Below are 22,367 nucleotides of genomic sequence, written 5' to 3'. Positions count from 1 at the left end.
TTACTTTGAAGTAAATAGAATTATAACAAAAATGATCAACAATGAAAAAAAAGTGGAAGCAAAGCGAGATGATTCAGAGATCCGACTCAACTGCTCCTCCTAGCGCAGTAACTCTAGTAACTCCTACCTTCCTCTCACATTTCTAAGCTGGCAGAGAAATGCTAAGCTCTAACTAGCTTTGCAATCTTTTATTATGTTAGAAAATTTTAGATCAACTTAGAATGGAGGGAGGGTAGAAACAGGGTCTTTCAGTTTCTCAAGAAGGCACTGACTTAACTCTTAATGGGAAACATCAGATACGGTGACAAGAAAAACACACAGAGCACCACTCCCACAAATACACAGAGAAGTGAGGATTTTAAATACACTGTTTTATGCATATGTTGACACAAAAGATGTCCAGCAGGTCATCTTTAAAATACGTTTTGGAAGTTAAACATCGAATCAGATCAAATATTCAAGGAAAGTCAAGAACACAAAGTCAGGAAATGTTGTATTTCTTCTAAATTAGGGATTGTGACTCTGTGGGTAAATTCCAATAGAGCACGTAAATGTTTTCTTCTCTGTATTTGCATTCCCAGAAAGGTAGCTTCATCACAAAGTCTGCGTATTTGCTGTACGCTGAAAATTATCAATTTTTATGAGTTCTTAAGAGAAATGCAGCTGCACTGAACTCACAGCAGGATTACAGCAGAACTAGGCAGAGCGTGGGGGCGGCAGGCAGGAAGGGTTAACCTGCACCTAATAAAGTCTCTGGTCGCCCTTCCCTTCCCCACCACTAGCTACATCTTCCAGATCTGCCTTCTGTGACTTAGTGGTTTATCTTCAGTTCTCTTTCTGATACTTGCAAACCTCCCAAATTTTTCAGCTGTTAAAAAGTTCCAAAACAAGCAAATGTGTTCCTGGAATCTTACCCTTCATTTTGCTGGAGAGCATATACTAAGGCTTCTCTTCCAGCCAAAATAATAAAAGATCTTTTAAGTGGCTGAAATTCTTGGTTGATTGCACATACATGCCAATGTCAGACAACTATAAATAGAGAGATTTGGAAGAGAAATAGGGAAAGGCTTTATAAATCCAAAGAAATAAAATGGGATGTCTTGAAGGCAGTCAGAAAACAATACGTGTTTTTGTGAAACTAAGACCTGTCTCCCTTTAGTACAAATGTAGGATGAGCTCACAAGGATCACGTACTTCCAGTATGGGGGAATAAAGGAACTTTTTTCTTTATTAATCTATATTTGCTATTTTCAATCCTATAATTAAGATTTCTTCTTCCTGTTATCTTTTTGAGTTTGGATATCTGTTGGATCTTTTGATATTTTCTCCCAGTCACTGCTTTGTTTTCTCAGAACGCTAAAAAATCTTTCAAAGGATACAGTTGTGCCCGTGATACTGATAGAAATGAAGTCAACAGGGAATTGCATGGGTGTTACTGAGGCAGACTTGGCCCCCAAATAAACTTGGTCACTTATTGTAGCCATAGAAAGAGACACAGAATTCATTTATTAACAAATTCCTACTGTCCTAGGCAGGTTAACACATCAATGAGCAGCAAACGCTGATTAATACAGCTTTTAAACCATTGTTGCTTACTTTTGAGCAGTGAGTTACTTTTTTGTATTAACCCACTCATATTAGCTTATCTAAATTGAATGTAAATTAATTCTTACTAATTACTTCACTTTATTTTAAACCTATTTGAGGTTTATTTTGAGGTATTATTAAACCTATTTGAGGTATATTGAGAAAATTTACCAATGGTTGCAAAGTAATAATTGGGCCATAGACAAGCCAAATTAGTTAGCAGCGATGGAGAAAACTAGCACTTGTTTAATAGGCTTTTAGTGTAGTTCTTTTGAATCTCAACCTCACTCCTAAAGAAAGAGATGCTGGAATGTTGATGACGGTTGCAAGGTCCATTTGGAGGAAGAATCAATAACATAATTAATGTCTCTGAGTTTTGGTTCTCTCTAAATTACATTGGGTTTGAACTGGCTAGAGGCTATGGCTTGGCTCTAAAGATTCAGCACTTTACACTGGAATACCGGAAAGCAACATTTTAATAACATTTTTAGTAATGATTTTATTACTTAGTGTTTCTGAAATAAACCCTTAAGGGACAAAAAAAAAAAAAAAAAAAAAAAAAAGACTTATGAGAACTTAAAAACAGCATGGTTCTAAAAAGGCCATGTTCATAATTTTAAAATCTTACCTCAAGCTCAGCTTTTAATATTTTCCTTAAATGATCGAAAAAGTAATCAAAGGGTGGGACTCAGTTTATTAAATGACTTTGAATTAATTCTAAGAAGAAATTCTGTATTTCTAATTATCGCTACCCACAAATGCTGGCATGCTATGTATGATCTGTCACATTTCTCTGCTACTTCAAATATAGGCTTAGAGATACCATGGCTTTATCAAGAATTGATTCATAAAGTCATTGTCTAGTTGGACAGAACTTTGAGAGAAGAATATATAATTAAGGTAGGAACTGTACACTGTAGAATGTCACCTGGAGTATAAAGCACTTAATTTAAATATGTTAGATCAGTGATCAGAAAAGGGTAGCTAAGAGCAAACCCAGGATGTTCCCGACCAGCAGAGGGCGTGCCTCCCAGGGGAGGTGGTGGAGATTCAGAATCTGTTCTCCCAATGGCAAATGCAAAGCCCTACCTTAGGCAAAATGACTACAACAATGTGTGTGTTCTTTTAACTACAAATTTAATAAAAATAAATTGCTAAATTCTTCAAACAAATACTGCAGAATTTAATGTATTCATTGCACCAGTTCCTCACAATCAGCTTTTGTCCACTGTATCTATTGACATTAATTAAAAAGCATGTTTAATATGAAAAAGCTTTTTCTTATTTTTCATCTTCATAACTGACCGTGTCCAAAATTAAACATGTCATAACTGTAAAAAGTGAGACTAAAACACTGACTTCCCAATGGACAAAATTTTACTGTGACGCATTATAGTTTATTTAATCAAAGCTGTGCCAGTCTCCCTAGCACGATGCTTGAAATGGTAGTGACTCAATTACTCTGTTTTCCAACTTCCAGTGATTTATTAATAGGTTGGCTTGCAATAAAAGGCTTCCAAGTAGTTTATGAAGCCAAGATCTTCAGGTTTTGTGAAATTTTGAAACCAATAAATAAAACTATTTCAACAAGGTCGGCGAACATAAATGAAATAAGATGAGTACATATACTTCAAATAACAAATATATTTAAGCTTTCTTGGGTGGTGCCTGTGGCTCAGTGGGTAGGGCACCGGCCCCATACACTGAGAGAGGTGGGTTCAAACCTAGCCCTGGCTGAACTGCAACAAAAAGAAAAAAAAATAGCTGGGTGCTGTGGTGGGCACCTATAGTCCCAACTACGTGGGAGGCTGAGGCAAGAGAATCGCCTAAGCCCAGGAGTTGGGAGGTTGCTGTGAGCTGTGTGATGCCATGGCACTCTGCCGAGGGTGATAGAATGAGACTCTGTCTCTTAATAAGAAATAAATAACTAAACTAAACTAAACTAAATAAATAAATGTACTTAAGCTTTCCAAAACAGCTTAGGGGGAAAGACAGGCAAACAAAAATTCAAACGATCGATTTTATCTAGCTCAAAAATTATCACTAATGTCATTTAGATTATGAAGTCAGTCCCTATACTGTATTTTATTAATCTGTTTGGCTGATCCTGAAATATTTCTTGGAATTTAGTTATAAGAAGGTTGCCCACAAGGAATGTTAGGATTTCCAATTCTGAAGCAGTGGCACCTTGGTCTAGGAACCCAAACTCATATACTTGTTGGCTCAGGCTGAACACAGTAGCTGATACACTGTGAGGGTTTAAGAGCACTGTCATGGACAAATGAATAAATACATAGCAAGAAAAATGAGTGAAAAACATACTATGATAAGCTTAGCAGGAGAGGTGTAAATATTAAAAGAGAGAGAAAGAGAACAAGCACAATCTGTATAAAGACTTACTTATTCCACGCTTGTCTAAGGTTCTTAGAGCTGTACAGGGTAAAGCGTTCTGAAACAAAAAAGAAAAATGATAAACGACCTTTATATCGAATACACATATTGCAAGCATGTTGAAGAAAATAACTTTTAAAAAAGACAGGATTCTAGTTAGTCATCGTAAAGCTAGCCACAGGAAGTGTGCTTAAGGTTAAATTTTTATTTAGTAAAGTAAATTTTTCTCATTAGATTGGGCAGTTATGAAGAGCATGACAGGAGATCACAACATTTCAAACAATGAAGCATTGTCTTCTTTTCTCTCGGATTATTTATTTTGTGATCAGGTTTCCTGGCAATTATTTCTTAGAATATCTAAGTTTTAACTGAGTTAAAAAAAAAAAGAACGCAAATTCCAAACCTCCGAACTGTTAAGTAGATTTACAGAAGAATACTGACACATCTGCCAAGTGAGAGTTTTTTCCAGGAAGGTTTCTCGGACAAATACAGTTGGGCCCCCTTTCTTACACTGTAGGGTATTTATACACGCTCAAAGCCAAACTACCAATGTCTTATAATGTATTTAATTGATATTTATCATGGAAGAATCTTTATTAGATATTTTAAAAGATGAACATGATTGTTTTACCAAACTAAACAATAAAGCGATAATAGAACAGACATTAGCAATCCCCTCTCCCGCTGCTCTCCCTTTTTCACTCCTGATTATTTAGTCATTGTTAAAGCCTTGGTATGTGACTTTCCATGTATTTCTTTATGTTTACAAAACACACCCATCCATACAAGCATATACTATTTTAATTTGTTAAATGGATTAACAATAAACATTACTCTAAAACTTTCTTTGGCACTTAATGCATGGTGGATAGTTCTTCAAATCAAAAAAATTTATGTAACAATTGCTTTAAAACAGTAAACATTCCATAGAAGAGAAGTTCCATAATTTATTTGACGTTGTCCCACTGATGAACCATTTGGTATTTCCAATTCCTTTTCCTTTACAAACAAGGCCGCAGTAAATATCCTTGTATGTCTAGACATCTCTGTATACTAAAGCTTTCACTTTCGTTGCATAGATTCCCCAATACAGAACTGCTTGGCAAATGGTACGCACATTTCACATTTTAACAGATGCTGACAGGCGATGACGAGAGTGTCTCTTTTTCCATATGCCTTCCAGCACTGGTTGTTATCAGGGTCTTACAATTTTGCCAAACCGATGCTGGATAAGACATTCTTGGGCTTCTTTTCATATGTTTCCTGGCTATCTGTATTTCCTTTTCTGTTTCAAATTTCAGTTTTAATATTGATGTGTGGGTTTTTATCAGTTGATAGAAGTTTTGGGTATATGATCAACTTGTCTTATATAAATGTAAAAGTAAAATTTCACTTTATTTGTGAAGTATTTTTCCATGGAGAAATTTAAATTTTTATTTACTAAAGTAAGTGTTTCTCTTTCTTTTGGCTTATTTGTCTTGCTTAAAGAAAAAGACCTTGACTTTGAGTTTATACAAACAATGATATTCATTTTTCTCCTAATGTTTTTACTATTTCTTACCTCTTGGTTTTAATATCTTGAATTTATTCAATATGATATGATTTACAGTTCTCATTTTCTTTGTTTGAGGAGGACAGATAATTATGCCAGGACTATATATCAATCATTCTTTCTCCAATAATTTGAAATGATACCTTTATATCTTACATTATTAATCAGTTCTCGAACATACCAGAGCCTGGACTTTTTTCTTTTATACTCATCTATTCATGCCAGTATCATTATTATTTTATTAGAGTGCTTCTTATCTTTCAGAAAGTGTATTTTCTAGCTAGTATTCTTTTTTTCTTTTGGAAGAATTGTTGGTGTGAGTTATGAACATTTATTTGTTAATTCCACACAGTTATTGTGTAGCCATAAGTGCTAAATATTGTTCTCATGCCGAGAATAGAGACATGAACAAAACGGAATAAGTTCCTTCCTTCATGGAGCTTATATTCTAGAACATGTGAGATAGATAAGAAAAGCAAAAACCACCGTCACCACCACCAGCAACATAATAAACAAGGTAATTTTGAAAAACGTTCTAGGAAAACAAAACCAGGCGATTTGATGTAGAGTGACCACCAAGAGAAGAGACTTTTGATTGGGCGATGAGGGCAGGCCAGTTTAAAACAAGATAGTCAACCAACAAGATAAATGAAGTTTCCATTAGGTATCTTGTTGGAATTCCATTAAAATATATATATATATCTTAAAAGGATGATATAAAATCTTTGTACATAAGAATATGGTGTGTTTTTCCATTTAGACAATGTTCAAGTTTAAGTCCTCAGTAACATTATTTTTTCCTTTTTTTAGGGCTGGGCATAATGGCTCATGCCTATAATCTCAGAGCTTCCAGAGGCCAAGGCAGGAGGATAACTTGAGGCCAGAAGTTGGATATCAGCCTGGGCCACATAGCAAGACCCTGTTGGGTATGGTGATGTGTGCCTGCTAGTTCTACCTATTCAGAAGGAGGAGGCAGAGGATTGCTTGAGCCCAGGAATTCAAGGTTACAGTGAAGTATGATGGCACCACTGTGCTATAGTCTGTGCAACAGAATGAGACCCCATTTCTAAAAGAAAATTATTTTATATTGACCTCATTTCTTTTTAATATGTATCAAGCCTAGTTTTGCTTAATATTGCTTTGCCTCCTTTGTCAATATCGTCTGCTTGTCAAAATGACTTACGCTGCCTTTGTTACGATACATTTCATGTATAAAGAAGCCACTGATTATGAAGAACAAAAAGAAGGTAAAACATACACCCAGCTTCCTGTTTCAAAACCAGAGTTTACTCAAGAGCAATGACTAAAACCACTGTAAAATGATTCATTCATTCATTCAACTTCTACTTACTGAAGACCTACTGAAGATACAGGAGGGAATCAAACCAAAAATCTTCCTGCGTGCAGGGAGCTAGAATTCCAGTGAGGGATGAGCAGAGGTAGAGTTGGCTGGAGGCCAGAACAGCCAGAGTAGACCAAGAACTCAGGAGAGAATGGAGGTTGAGACAGAGGTGGGGGAAAGGCAGATACACGACCTAGTATGATTTGGCTTTAAAAAATCTATATCTATATCTATATCTATATCTATCTCACTCTGACTTCTGTTTGGAGAACGTGCTATAGGAGGCAAGGCTGGAAACAGGAAGACCAGTGGAAAAGGCTGGAAAAGTTACTACGATGGCCCAGATGACAGACTATAGGACTTGGGATATGGGAACAAAGTAAATGCAGTGGGAAGGGGGTCAGAGTCTGAACAGATTTTGAAGGTAGAGCCAATGAGATCTACTGGTGAACTGGATATGGGGGGCGACAGAAGGGAGGGGTCCAGAACGATTAATGGAGCACAGTCACTGATCTCCAATTCCCAGGTTTCAAAGACACGGAATTTCATATACATCTCAAATACTACTCAGAATAAATTAATCTTCCTGTGACGATTGAGAAGGTATTTAAGTGCTGTTCTCCTGGAGTTTCAGAGTTATCATTCAAGCAGGGGTAATGGACAAATATCGAATAACCTTTGAGGTACAGGCATTGACCGGTCAGAACAGAAACTAGCCATTATGCTGCAGTCGTGTGTGCTAGCTAAGGGCAACCCCGACTACAGATGTCCGTGGTTCTAAAGATGGAGACAAAAGTGCTCACCAACAATTATGTATCAGTTTCAAAAGAACGTCTACTTTCTGAGTTTATCCTGGACTTGGCTGCATCATGTAAAATGTGACGTAATTCAGCCGGTTAGTGTAGGAAATAATTTTAAAGGCATATATTCTAGGTCTGAGGATTGACAAGGCAAGGAGAAAGAGGAAGAATAGTTCTTTGTATAAAATCCAAAACACATATATTATCTAAAGCCTGGTATTAAATATTTTAAAAAGTAATTAAAGCAAATGTCCTTATAAAGCAAATTTGATTTCCTTAACTTGGTACTCCTGACAAAGCAATTTTAATAATTTGCTAAGATTTCAGGATGAACAGGAATTCCATTACAGATAAAATTAATACAATCTTGCATACAAATAAATTATTATTCTTAGCAATTAACAACTGCACATAAATATTAATTCTAAGAATTAATTCTCCTTAGAACTTGATAGAATATGCTAATTGAAATTTTTTTTCCAAAAATACGGTATGTCAATTTTAGCTGTGCATAAAGGAGGCAAAACTGATACTGAAATAAGCCACGTGAGGGTAAAACAATAAGGAAAAAGGAAGCCTCATCCTCAGGTTTACGTTCCATCATTACTCACATAAAATCTTAATTCTTTAAGCAAATATTACCTGGGCGCCTGCCTCTGGGCCAGGTGCTACACTAGGCAACGGGCACACAAAAATGAGTAAAGTCCTGGTGATAATTCAGTGGCACAGAAGTGTAAATACAGATTTGCAGATACAGGGTGAAAAATGCTACAACGTGAATAGGGACACAGTCCTGGGGACTAGCCAGAGCCAAGTCTGCATCTGTCTCTTTTCCAAATACAGACAGGATAAACAACCATCTGAAGCTAGCTGCAGGAACACAGGGCCTGATCACTCACATCCAACATCGTCACGATCTTAACCGCTCCAGAGCATGATTTCCAATGGAGCCATTCCTAATATTTTCCGCCATAAGCATTACAGTTACAATCAGAGTAAGAGATTATATTTTAGAATCTACCTCCATTGTGAATAAAAAGAACGTCCCATTAGAATGAATGCAACATAATTAGCCACGTTAAGTTTTGAAAACAAAAAGGTGCTGGAATGAGTGCTCCAATCAGTAGGAAACGTGTTTAATACTCACCTGCCTATGAGTAACTGGATCAGGGGTCCAAGTACACAGCATTTGCATGTGAGTATTTTTCACTTTTCTCCTTCAGTTACGTTTACTCTCTCACTACTTTAATGTCAACTTTCCCTTTCCAATTATGTTTAAACTAGAAGTTTAGAATGTCATTATTTAAAGCAGTGGCTAACTCCTAGCATAACTGAGAAGTGCAATTAATTTGAACCTGCAGGCTGATTTTCACCTTCTCCTCTCAGTGCAGGGACACTGCAGAGGATGATCCCAACACAGCAGGAGACCAGGAAGGTGAGTTTGCAGACAGGAAATCACTTGCTAAGAGACCTGAGTGGGGAACAGAAGGTTGGGAAGGTTTTCCTTCAAACCACCATGCGCCAGCCACGCGGGCCGGGCCGTGCCAGGCACTGCGATTCCTTGACATTACACAGGAAAACAACGGCAGAACAATGCTGCCAATTATAGGTCCTGGCTCGGAAGAGCTCGATCTAAACGCTTGAGGTGCTAGGAAAGCAAACTTTAACCCAGAGGCAGATAAAACCAGAATTGGATTTTACTCGTTTGCATGTTAAGTGTTCACTGCAGGAGATCCATTTTAATTTTTATTCTCCTCATTCTCTCCTCAGCAATGTTTGTGTATCTTCTGAGATAATGCTGCATTTTTAACTTCAATAATAGGAAGACTTATGAGTAGAAAGTTCAACCAACAACCAACCAATAAAAAAAACCTCAAGGGTGTTCAAAGGACTTGAAAGGGTGAACCCAGATTTGTAACTAACACTTTTCTTTCTCTTGGCGGGTTGGGGGTGAGCAGACAAGGAGGAGGGGGCACCAGAGAGGAGATAATAAAGAGGCTCAAACTTTGGTATATCTTTTGCAAATGGACTTGATGTCCCATAATATAAACAATACCAGGGAATCAGCATTAGTTTCTCAATCAATATAAAAACGAGTATGTCTATAAGGCCAAATGAAATACTAGATGGTCTTCTTTACAATTAACTCTTCTAAGTCATATGTCTAACTATCAATAATTTAAATATAGGATTATTTGGCATTTTAACACATGCATTGACTTGTGCTGAGCTTGGGAAAAAGTAGTCCCAAGCAGAGAGACGTGGCTATGCTACAGGGCCCCTGAGCATCTGGCAGAGGTGTTGAGCCCAGTTCCTTTCTTGGGCTTGCTGAGGTAGTGGATAAAGGTTCCAGTCCTTTGTAAGGGTGAACGATTAACATAGTCATGAATCTCTCTTGCTACATTTTAAATAATTACCCTAACTAATTATTTATATAACAGGTAATATCCTCAATTCCTTTTGGGTAAAAGGCACAGCATTCACGTCATTCGTTCTCATTCATTTTATAAACATTTATTATAGGTGTACTATTTGCCAGGCACTGTGAATTCAGCAGGTCAGAAAACATACAAGGTCATAACTAGCCTGTGATAAGTCCTGGGCACCAATACCGAGGGGCCCTCAGTAGAAGAAAACTACATTCACAAATATCCCTAAGAATTCCTATCCAGACTTTATTCTCTTATATGTACTAGGAGAACCAAGCGAGCAATGAACACTTCAGTTAATACTCTGATTAAGATACTTAAAAAGTGGCTCAGTGCCTGTGGCTCAAGTGGCTAAGGTGCCAGCCACATACACCTAAGGTGGCGGGTATGAATCCAGCCTGGGCCTGCCAAACAATGACGGCTGCAACTAAAAAAATAGCTAGGCATTGTGGCAGGCGCCTATGGTCCCAGTTACTTGGGAGGCTAAGGCAGGAGACTTGCTTGAGCCCAGGAGTTGGAGGTTGCTGTGAGCTGTGATGCCATAGCACTCTACCCAGGAGGACAGCCTTGAGACCTGTGCCAAAAAAAAAAAAAAAAATACTTAAAAAGTTGGGTTTAAACAGAAAAACAGGATCTGTGTACAGTAGGAAGGGTTTTCCTTGAACAGAGTAAACCAGACTTGTTCCAAAAGGTGGGGATTTTAGATATCCCAACTCCAAAGGGACATGGTGAACCTAACAGGCAGTTTAGGAATAGTATGCATTACGTTTGCCCAACTACAATTTGTAGCTTTAAAACACTTGATATTCCCCATTTTTAATGGCTCAGATTTGACACAGTCCCGGCATTATCAGCAAGAGGTTCTGATGTCACACATCACCGCTGAACAAAATTGCACTGCCCTGTCGCTGTCACCCGGGAGAGCTACCTTAAAACACTGAGTAGCATCTTCAGTGCTGTAAACAGGAGATGGCAGCATCCCGCTTTGCCCTGGCGGCAGCAAATCATCTTTCAACTACCAAGATGTGCTTCTGTAAATGAGTAATCTCTGAGTAACTTCTAGAAATGCAGGCTCTGCTATTTTCATTAAACATTTTCACTTGCTACAGCATCTGTTTTTCTAACATATATTCAAGAGGGGGATTTGTGAGTGAGTGCACGTTCCCAAATGAGGCCTTCAAATTATCCATACCTTTCTCAACCTAGAATCCACACACCACTTCTCTTTCCATTAGGTATTTTTCTCTACAGAACTGAAGTTTAATCAGGTGGGTATTTACTAAAGTCTAAAGCATACTATCTACAAACATGAGCAAATTTACAGCTCCTAGAAAAGAGAGCAGAAAAAAGATCCTATGTCTCACTCCATGCACTCCCCCTACCCTCTCTGAATCCCCTCACCCAAACTCTCCTAAGGGCAAAAGAAAGCAGCAGGAGTGGGGACCAGCACATTCGGCAGGATCGTGAGCTGGGTAGGCCTGAAAAGTGTCCAGCCACTTCACTTCACACATGAGTGTGAAGTAAGTTCTGCTGACAACGCCAACTGAGGCTGGCGAGGCTGAGCTGCCCGAGGCCACGGTGCAGGCTACAGCCGCAGAGGCTGAACCCGGCCTCCACTCCCAGTCTCCCATCACCAAGGGCTGGGATGCCTGCCCAAGCCTCCTATTTCTTACGTCCTATGTGGTCTCCCAATATGAACTCACTTTAACCCACATCACAATGCTATGAGGTAGGGACTACGATTATCTCCATTTTTTTTTTCATGGAAAAACTGGGGTACAGAGACATTGGGCAACTTGTCCATGTCATACAGCTCATAAGTGGCAGAGCTGAGATGTGAACCTACACAGTCTGGATCTGGAGTCTATACTCTGAGTCACTGCACCACGACATGTCCTGGGTCTCAGATGACAGAGAAGTGAAGCTTTCCCCCGATTATGCATGAAGTACAAACCAATCAAAGCTCCTTTGACCAGTAATAAAATGCAGGCACACCAACAAGATCTCCACTACTCCCCACTCCAACTTCCTTTCCACCTGCTGCCAGGGTGCCTTACTCTTTTAAGTCTAGAACTAATCTTTCTTGTATTCCTAGGAAATGCCAATGCATGCCTTCCCAGCTCTAGCAACCTTTACCATATTAATTAACCTTCCTGTGCCTCAGTTTCCCCATATCAGAGGTAGGGATGATAGCAGAACTTACTTTGTAGAGTTACTGTGACTGCACAATAAGAAAATGCATCTCATAAGCTGGCAAGCATTCCTGACACGTAATAAACACTCAATACTTATTAGCCATTGCTGCTACTATCCCAACTATTATTAACAATAATGTGCTTGAGAGACTGACCATCTTGCACTGTTATATTAAATATACACAAAGGAGACATTTGGTTTATTGAAAACAGTATTACTTCAGGAAGGGTAAAGGCTTAAGCTATTCCAAATTGCTTTTTCTGAAATGACAGTTAAATGAATAAGCTTCACAAATACGCTGATGCTCCTCTAACTCCTGATATGTAATTCTGTAATTCCAGTGTATGTGTGGAGACCCAGGATGGGCATTCTGAGAGTATATCAATTGTGCCTCTTTTTTACAGTTGAGAGATTATTAATTGGATTTACAAAACTGGCTCTAGAGGCACAAGCATCTGTTTACATCCATACTTATGTCCTTTTAGACAATCTCCACTGCAAACATTGTTAGCTACAGAGGCACTCTCTGATGGCACTACAAGAACCATGTATGTGAAGGAAATTTCATCAGCCCTAACAGCTGAGCTAATAATTAGTAGTTTATCATCCTAACAGTCTGAATTGAAATGTTATTTAATATAACTTGCATCTTAAATAGTGGAAAACAAGGTTTCTTTTTCCTTTCATCTAAATATTAGAATAAGAGTTATTATTCCTTAGTCATGTATTTGTCTTGAAGGAGCCCTATGATAATGGCCTAAAGGGATTTTTTTTTTTAAACAGCAAAAAAAAAAAAAAAAAAAAAAAAGAATTTGATTCTTTTGTCTTAGCCAGGAGTAGTTGATGAGCCTAGAAGTCAGAAGATCCCGTATGGGAGATCAGTTATTATTCAGCAATCACTCCCTACCTTCCTGAGTGGAGGGTACTTCTCTGCCCTACTGAAGGGCAGGCCCTTCTCTGCCTACCTTCACGGTGTGAACAGTGGGATGCTGGGGTTGTCAACACAAGCACAGGCTTGAAATATGCCTGTTGTGTTGGATCTGCTCTTTTGAGCTCCAAAGAGGTGAGAGAGGCCTGGAGCGTACCTGAACTCAACCTGTGTCTTGGAGCCAAGAACTGTGGGACTCAGTCAAGGTCAGCTGTAACTCAGCTCACCACACAGACATGAGCAATTAACAAACAGGTATTCATTATGGCAACGACTTTGGATGGTTTATTTATCACAACAGAGTTGACTGCTCCCTCCAGGTTCTGGTCCAGTGGGACCATGCACCATGGAACAGAGCTTTCCTCTATGAGCTTCGGCTTCATCCCTCTGCCCTGCCTACCTGTCCTGTTAGGAGGACCAAAGCATTTGATACATAGCACACATGTATGCTATGTATACAGCACACAGCTGGACAACGCCTGGCATCATCAATAACTAGCACCCAAAATGTGTGCCATTACTCTGCTTCTAGAAATTTTCAAATACTGAAAAATATATATGAATTCTCCAATGGCTGAGCACCATGCTGTTTTCTGTACCTATGTCTCCGGGGACAAAGAAAGTCTTTCGTCCCACCCTTGGTTCAGCCAGTGATTCAGTTATGACTCTCACATACAGGAGATGTGATTCTCCATGGGATCACTGCTCAAGGCCTTTGGCCTACCTCTTCCCTAAAGATAGTTTCCTACTCAAGGTATTGCAGTCGAGTTGAAACTTGAACATAGGGATTTTCTTGTTTTAGATCCAAACTTTCAATCCTCATCTCCCTTCCTAAGATCCTGATTTTTAAAAAATCTTTGAAAAGGGACCTAAAAGTTCAGAGTCAGGCATGATGGAGGACTTTTCACAATGCATAGGTTTCTAGTTACATACTTACTGACATCTCTTTCTGAGCAGGATAAATATAAAACATCAAGTTACAAACTTAAGAAAGCAATTAATAAAAGGCTAGTTTACGGCAATGCCGCTGGTATACAACAGTGCGATCAAATGTCCTATTTTATTTTATTTTTAGAGACAGAGTCTCACTTTGTTGCCCTTGGGAGAGTGTTGTGGCATCACAGCTCACAGCAACCTCCAACTCTTGGGCTTAAGTGATTCTCTTGCCTCCGTCAACTGTCCTATTTTAAAGGTGATGTCATCTTCCAGTACCACATTACTCATGTCTTCATTCTGATCTCAACTCTCAGGCTAAAAGTTTAATTCTTTTCTTTGAAAGGACTTTGATCAAATACGAATTGAACAGGACACAGTAATTCTAATATTCTTGAGTGGATATGGAGTGCTGAAGAAATAGTCTTTATTTGCTATGTCACTCCACATCAACTTTGATTATATGAGGTATAGATACTAAATTTTACAAAATTACAGAGAGTAGGAATAATAAAACCAGTTTATTTAGGACTTTAAAAAATAAGTCTGACAACAGAAGAACTTCATTTCCCCTTGAAAATTTAATCATATTACAGTTTTCAGGCCTTTTCTTGACATTCTGTGAGTCTCCATCATCATTGACGCCCTCTAGTGAAAAATATGGGAATTTCTACAAGCACATACAGAATGCACAGATAAGTCTCTGCTTTGCATTGAAATGGGTTTCTAAAATTCATATACTATTTCCCTCCACAGATCTGCCTATTGGAGAGGAAATGGATTATGTTACATTTTGGGGGTGATTATGAATATTTTTGACTGTTTCTTATCTATTTTTATTTTATATCACTGCCAACATTTATGATTTATTTCATATCAAATTCCTGGTCAGCTATGGACACATGAGTAAAATATCCCCTGTGTCTATGGCATCACTGCTAACCTGCCTTTACAGTACCTTCTTAATCCAGGCCTGCTGGCGAAATGACCAATCAAAGGGAATTCACACTCGAGAAGAGACCTCTTTCCAGCTTTGAACTGGGTTCGTGACTTTTTGTAGTCAGTAGGTCCTTTTGAAAATGTAAAACATCAATTTCCTCCCCTGCTCAAATCCTTCCAATGATTCCTCTCACACAGCCAATAAAATGCCAGCTCCTCACCTTGGCCTTGGAAGGACCAGTCCCCCTGTACTGCCTCTTGCCACTCTCCTTGTGGTTACACTTCTCCAGACCCAGTAACTGGTAATCTGTCTATTACCAGTCCCCCCTCTGGCAGGTGCGCTCCATAAGGAAGTGGTATCTACAGCACCTGCAGTACCTACTGCCTGGCACCTGGGGATCACCCAATAAGGATCTGAACTCACTGAGGGGTATAGGCACAGTCAGTGCTGATTGAAACAGGACCACTCACCTCAGCGCTCGCTTCCCTAGGGCGATCTCCATGATCAGAAAGTAAAGATGGTTGGCCATTCTACCATGGTCACGTGTTTTACTTCCTCTGCTCTTTATATAAAGTTCAAATAGTTCGTAAGTTTAGCCATTGCTGGGTTTTTTACCATGTGACTGAGTGGCATTTATTTGTGGGAAGAACAGCAAAACTGACATAGGTGTTGGCTGATGGTGGATAGAGAGAGCCCTAAGTGTCCTAAACTTTGTGTCACAGCAGACCCAGAGGGTTTTAAGCAATCAAATCTGAGATAAAAACCACATTTTGCTTAAGAATTTTTAAAGTTGGGTGGTGCCTGTGGCTCAGTGAGTAGGGCGCCACCTCATTTACAGAGGGTGGTGGGTTCAAACCCGGCCCCAGCCAAACTGAAACAAAAAATAGCTGGGCGTTGTGGTGGGCACCTGTAGTCCTAGCTACTTGGGAAGCTGAAGCAAGAGAATCACCTAAGCCCAAGAGCTGGAGGTTGCTCTGAGCTGTGACACCACAGCACTCTACAGAGGGTGACAAAGTGAGACTCTGTCTCTTAAAAAAAAAAAAAAAAGAATTTTTAAAGTCTATTTTTGTAACCACCACATAGTTACACCCCATACACTTAGACCTTGACCCATAAGCATTATCATTGCTGTTAATCCATTAATCCAAAAAAATAAAAAAAAAAAGACAAGAAACTTTACCTGGGGGTAAAGTGAAAAGAGCAAGTGTGAAAGGAGGAAATACCAGGCAGAGGACGTGGTATAAATGGCAGAGATATTATCGTTCTGTAGTTACATGCTCTTAGCAATTTAAAAGCACTTTTATATCAATATGTCAGTCAGCTCAAATCTTTTTAAACATACATACAGCATAAATAAATAACAAATAATAAAGAGAATACAAAGATAGATTATCTCATTAATTTCCATAGGAAATATGAGGGCTGGATGGAGTAGACATGATTTTTCTCGAAGAGTAAATAATAAGTTCGATATTTCTGCACTCCCCAGGCGTCCTCTCACTGCAGCTGGGGTCTGTGCAGGGCAACATCACGGCAAGAAGATGCCTTCCCTTCTAGTGTTCCTGCACAGAAGATCCCACTCCGACAACAATTTCTGCTGTTTCCACAGCTTCTCCATCACTTTATTAAAGACTCAGGAAAAGCCAAGAGAGTGAGTATAGGCTAAGGGTTCAAATATCCCCAGGTCTGCAGATGACGAAGGCAGGTAGTTCCCACTACGGATTGTACATCTGAGACTAAACATCCGTAGAGGACGTTTTGGAGCTGACAGTTTATTGGAGGCATGGGTCTAAAGGGCTTAAGAATGTGCCCAGACTTAGCAGGTAGAGGGCAGGTTCTGGTATCTACAAGAAGACGTAGATCTTTCCCAATCTTTTCCAACATGCCACAAAACAGAGCTGAAAAGAGTCTGGCAATTTTCATTGTTCCAGGTTTGCAGGCTGGGGACCTCTCTTAAAATGAGGCACAGGCATCACTGAGAATGATGCCTTTTTCATTTTTTACAATGGAAAAAACAAGATTTCTGTGTTGGCTCTGCTGTGTTACCTGGGGGTGAGGCCCTGAGCAAGCCACACAATCTTGTTGGGCCTCCCGTTCTCAGTTTCTTTGTCTGTACATGGGATAACAGTATTAGGATCAAAATGTTATTGTAACTCAGATTTATTCTAAATATTAAATGAGATGACAGATTAAAAACCATTGTAAACAATAAAATATAGTATCAAACATAAGGTGTTATCATCATTGTATTTTATTTCTGAAATAATTTACTTCCTCCCTCTGGAGTTAAGAAGTCTGAATCTGTTCAGTTTGGGGGTCCCAGAATAGCCAGGAAATAGGCAGAATTAAGGAGACATTTTCTAATTCATTACAAAGTCTTAGTACAACTAAGTCCATATTTAAATGTTGCCTTTAAAGTCAATGTGTCTGTAGGTTTAGTTTGGGGCATAGTACATTAAAATACCACCATTCCCGATTGTCTGAAATGGTAAATTCTTCTGTACTTACCTTACGTTAATTCATTGGCAGACATTCCATTTTTACCACAATTTCAGGCTCTTGTATTGAATATCTTTCCCTTAGAAATAACATAATCACTTTAGAAATGTTCTGTTCTCTTGCTTAATTTTGGAAAATAAAATGATTGTATTGTTTCTAAATTCCACTGCTTTTGATTCGGGACTAGCAGCATTTTCCCTCCCTGAACTTTACAAGTGCTTTCCATTTTGAACTCCTGAATAATAATCTCTCATTACGTAGCTGTTGAATGGAAGCTTGTGACAGATGAAAGAAAGTATCATACATGGAGTCCACGTGTCATTTCAGTGCCAAGCCATTTACAGAAAGTTTTAATTATGGTTTTGTGTACACATTTTGCAAAATACAGAGATCAGATCCTGTATATATACACTGATGTTTTTTAATAGGCTGACAGTAAAGTGTCCTTTAGAAGAAGGTCAATGAGAAATCATGATACACGTTCAGTAGAACAATATTCCATGATGTAGGCTGGAAAAGAAATCACTGAACTAAGACTCAGGGAGACCTGGGATCTACTTCTACCTCTGACACGAACTTCAGGGAAGTTTCTTTAACATCTCTGGGCCTCAAGTCCTTCACCTCACAAGAAGAGCGCCCTACTGGGTGCTCTCCAGGGCTTCTTCCAGCTCAAACATCCACTCTGATTAATAGTAATGACACAGCTAAACACCACTCACACCCTAGCCCAAGCAGCCCTGGGGAACCCCTGGACAGCAGGAAATTCCAATGCCTTCATGGAATTCTCCATCAGTCATCATTTCCTAGAATATAAACAATTCCTAGACATGGATAAGAAAATGACAACCCAACTATAAATTGGGCAAAAGATACAGTTCACAGAAAAGGAAATGCAAATGATCCTGAAAATTATGAAAAGATGCTGAACTCCATCATACAGAGAAACATACTAATTAAAATTATACTGAAATTGCTTTTGTCATCCACTGACTGGCAAAATCCAAAGGTTTGGCCACACACCATGGAGTGAAGCAGCATTCCCATTTGTTTCTATTAACACAGACAACAGGTAGTGTCCCTTTGGGCAACGGTTTCATGGAAAGGTTCAAAATTGTAATTGCCTTTATTTGTTGACTATAAATTATGTTTGCTATGAGAAAAATAAAAATATACATTCATAATTTCTTACTTTACGTAAAGGAAAGAAAGATACAAGTAAGAAACTAACAAATGGGGGCCTGGGGTGGAGGGGTCAGTGGTTCTGGGGAAGGAGGGAGGTAGGGAGCTGGAATGGGGTGAAGGCTTTGTACTTTGCACTATGCTTATTTTTCATATTGTTTGACCTTTTTCTTCCCCTGCAGCATGCAGTCTGTGAGGTCAAGAACCAGGACCCCCACCAGACAGTTTGGCTAAGGGCCGCATGAAAACTCACAGTAGGCTGAGACAAAAGCAAATCTATGTTCTCTCCCTTTGACCACTCTCAAGCAAACTCAGGAAGCACTTACCCTCTCTGCTCTGATCACAAGCCGCAGCTTTGTCTGGACTCTCTTTCTTGCCCATCAGAACCCACACTTTACACCATCAAACATATTATTCTTCTGGATCCCCATTACCTTCTATGTATTTGTGGTGCTTACACAAAAGATTAATACTCTAGTTTACACACGCTCACTTGAGGAGTCATATATGTCTGTTTCAATGTTCAATATAAGTCACAGAAACAGACATGCATTGAATGCCAAATATGCACTGAGAACAGCCCGGGTCTCATGAAATTCACAATCTGTTAGCTTAATTTGCACCAAACCATAATTCTTTCCAGAATGGAATAGGCACATTTAATAAGTGCTTTTGTATGTTGATGATGGTGATAACTTTATTCATACAAAAATAAACAAATGACTCTTACGTTTTCTACTCCAGACACCTGGTCCACCAAATGACTGTCTAAATTATTCTTCTCTGCATTTAACTTTCATTTCAAATCTTTTCAAATTCTCCTGTTTTATTTCCCTAAGACTTAAAAATTTTAGATCTTAACACAGTGAAGCTAAATTTCTTTAAGAGTTCACAGTAAAATCATTTAAAAGGGTGTTTCTTCTCTTAGACTTTATTGGAAACAAGTGGATCAGTCAGAGGAGGTTTCTTGCTTGGTTTTAAAAAAGAAAAAATCCATTTTAAATTGGACACAGAAGTCATTTAGAATTTTCAATTTTCAGTAAAAGTACAGAGAATATCTGGGGAAGCTAATGAAGACAAAAGAATTCTCAGCACACTGTACACTTTCAGAAAAAAATATTGAGAATAAAAATACTTTCCCAATTCAGTCATTCTTTGGGATTGATAATTTATTCCTGATGGTCCCCTAAAGAGGAGAAGAGAGGAAAAAGAATATACTTGGCTATTCTAAGAGAAATTATTCATAGCTCATTATCCTCAGCAGATAATGGACTATTAGATCTTCCATAAAATCCTTTTCAGTAATTTTATGGTGAGTCTGCATTTTATAAAACATGTTTTGTAACTGAGAAAAGAAAAACAACAAACAATAAGAGAACTGCTCTACAATAACTCATTTCACTGCTTTTTATTAAATTTCCAATTCCAAATCTTTTATCCCTCCTCTAAAAATTAAACAGACCATGTATGAGATTCTCCTGTTAAGTGTAATTATTAAAACTGAAAGTTTCATGACTGCCACCTACTGGTGATGGGAAAGGGACAACTTATTTTAAAAGTTCTGCATTTTCTCTCAGATTTTCCAGTTTAAAGATTTAAATATTTGACATGGAAACATATTGAATGCTGTACAATAGGACACAGACAACATTTACACATTTAAATTCAAATGAACTGACTATACATTATTAATTCTGAAAAATATTTGAAAAAGCATCAAATTGTGATGCTTCCCTTTTACAACTGAATACTTCTCCTGGTAGTCTTACAAGAAGTGACACAAATGGATGATAGCACCCACCTTAAAGTCTGTTTCTACAGGGATGGATGCTAGTCTAACCAGTGATGAAATTAATGGTAACTGCAAGATTGGCCAGTCAAATCAAAGCACATATGCTGAAAATCTCTCACGAGAGATGTCATTAACTCTTATCTTTATAGACAAATTGTGAAAACAAAAGAACTCCATTAATAGAGGAAGTACACAATAGAAAGAGTGACCAGAATTTTCTAAGGCAGTGCATCACATTTATACACTGGCCTTTACATACAGGAAGCACTAGTCACTTATAATTAATGAAACCTACCTGGCTTAAAATGTGGTAAAGAATGAACTCCAGGCCATGTGTCCTCATTTGGCGTCCCAAGAACCTGGTGGAAAGCAAGAAACAGACGTATTATTTCCAAAGCACTCAAAAATTTCAAGTGTAGAGAAAATAGTACGCTGCACATTATGAAATTCTGGATTTTCTTTTCCATGATCCTGTGCCAGGGATTTTATTGCAGTAAAAATAAACGCAACTAAAGAGCCACCCAAGATGAATCTCTGTGCTTGGACAAATGCAGCTGAATGCAGTAAGACAAGTTAAGTCTGCGATAGTTTATCAAGTCCAAACTTAACAAGCAGGCTGAGGAATCATACAACGCGGTGTCGTCTTCCTGCAGCTGCATCCAGCCAGTGTGTGTCCTCAGGATTCTTTCATGAGCTCCTGTCCTTCACTCCAGAGACTCATGTCTTGTCATTCAGCACTTCTGAGAGTTCTGTCATTTCTTCTCCACATCCTCTGTCTGAGCACCATAATGTTTCACAGCAGCAAGACCAGCAGTTTAGAATGCTCAGATTCTCAGATTACAGGTCACATCTTTAATTATGATTTACAGTTTCCTCTTCCCACAATGCCCCCTGTGCTTTTCCCTTTTTCTATCCATACTTTCTCCTCTTTCCCCATCTACTTTTCCATCACCAATGTGGCAAAAGGAATTAAAGGGCAACATTCCATCTCACACACAACTGGGTACATTCCATCTGAATTTTTAATTCCACATGGCTCGTATACTCAACCACCCTGGTAATCCCTGAGTGAGAACATCACAGTTTATGGGTTAAGCACTCTGACCCTGAAGACAGACTCCTGGGTCAAATCCTTGCTCCTCCACTTACTAGCCATGTAAACCGCTCTGAGCTTCAATGTCCTCATCTGTCCACTGGAGGGTCACAGCACCACCTCCCTCATCTGTGATAAGAACACTCCTGGCACACAGGAAGCACCATGTAAGAATGAGGTGCTATTCAAAGCACCCATAGAAAACCAGGCCAGGTCAGGGAGGCTCCAGCCCCTGGGGAATCTAGAACACCCACTTTTCCCACAATGACTCTCTGTCTGAGGGAGTTAGTGCCAGATACTCTCATTCAAACTACGTCAGACAAACACAGATAGTCAAATAGGCTAGAAAAGGTGAGAGAGAAAGCTGGCACAGGAAGGGGAGGAAGGGGAGATATTTTTTTTTTAGATACAAGAGTCTCATTTTATTGCCCCAGCAGAGTCCAGTGCCGTTATAGCTCATAGCAACTTGCAACTCCTGGGCTTAGGCAATTATCTTGCCTCAGCCTCCCAAGTAGCTGGGACTACAGGCACCTGCCACAATGCCCGGCTATTTTTTGGTTGCAGTTTAGCTGGGGCCGGGTTTGAACCCGCCACCCTCAGTATATGGGGCTGGTGCCCTACTCACTGAGCCACAAGCGCTGCGCTGGAAGGGGAGATATGGGAGGAAATGAAACCTATTCCCTCTGTCTCTGAGGATGAGCAGGCA

At 39.0% G+C, this 22,367-nt stretch overlaps 1 protein-coding gene across 1 annotated transcript in view; it reads right to left on the bottom strand.

Annotated features, from left to right (window-relative positions):
• CDK14 (cyclin dependent kinase 14) overlaps nucleotides 1-22,367 on the bottom strand; it is a 615,387-nt gene that overhangs the window by 117,365 nt on the left and 475,655 nt on the right. The window contains exons 11-12 of the mRNA XM_012811338.2: nucleotides 20,864-20,927; nucleotides 3,988-4,036 (exon numbers count right to left, since the gene is read on the bottom strand). Coding sequence (XP_012666792.1) covers nucleotides 3,988-4,036; nucleotides 20,864-20,927 — 113 coding nt within the window. The remainder of the gene's footprint in view (nucleotides 1-3,987; nucleotides 4,037-20,863; nucleotides 20,928-22,367) is intronic.

This window comes from Otolemur garnettii, unplaced genomic scaffold, assembly GCF_000181295.1.
Source record: "Otolemur garnettii isolate 467f Iridium unplaced genomic scaffold, OtoGar3 scaffold00005, whole genome shotgun sequence".
Taxonomy (NCBI): domain Eukaryota; kingdom Metazoa; phylum Chordata; class Mammalia; order Primates; family Galagidae; genus Otolemur; species Otolemur garnettii.
Note: the sequence above shows the minus strand (reverse complement) of the source record. Positions and strands in the feature narration are given on the sequence as shown.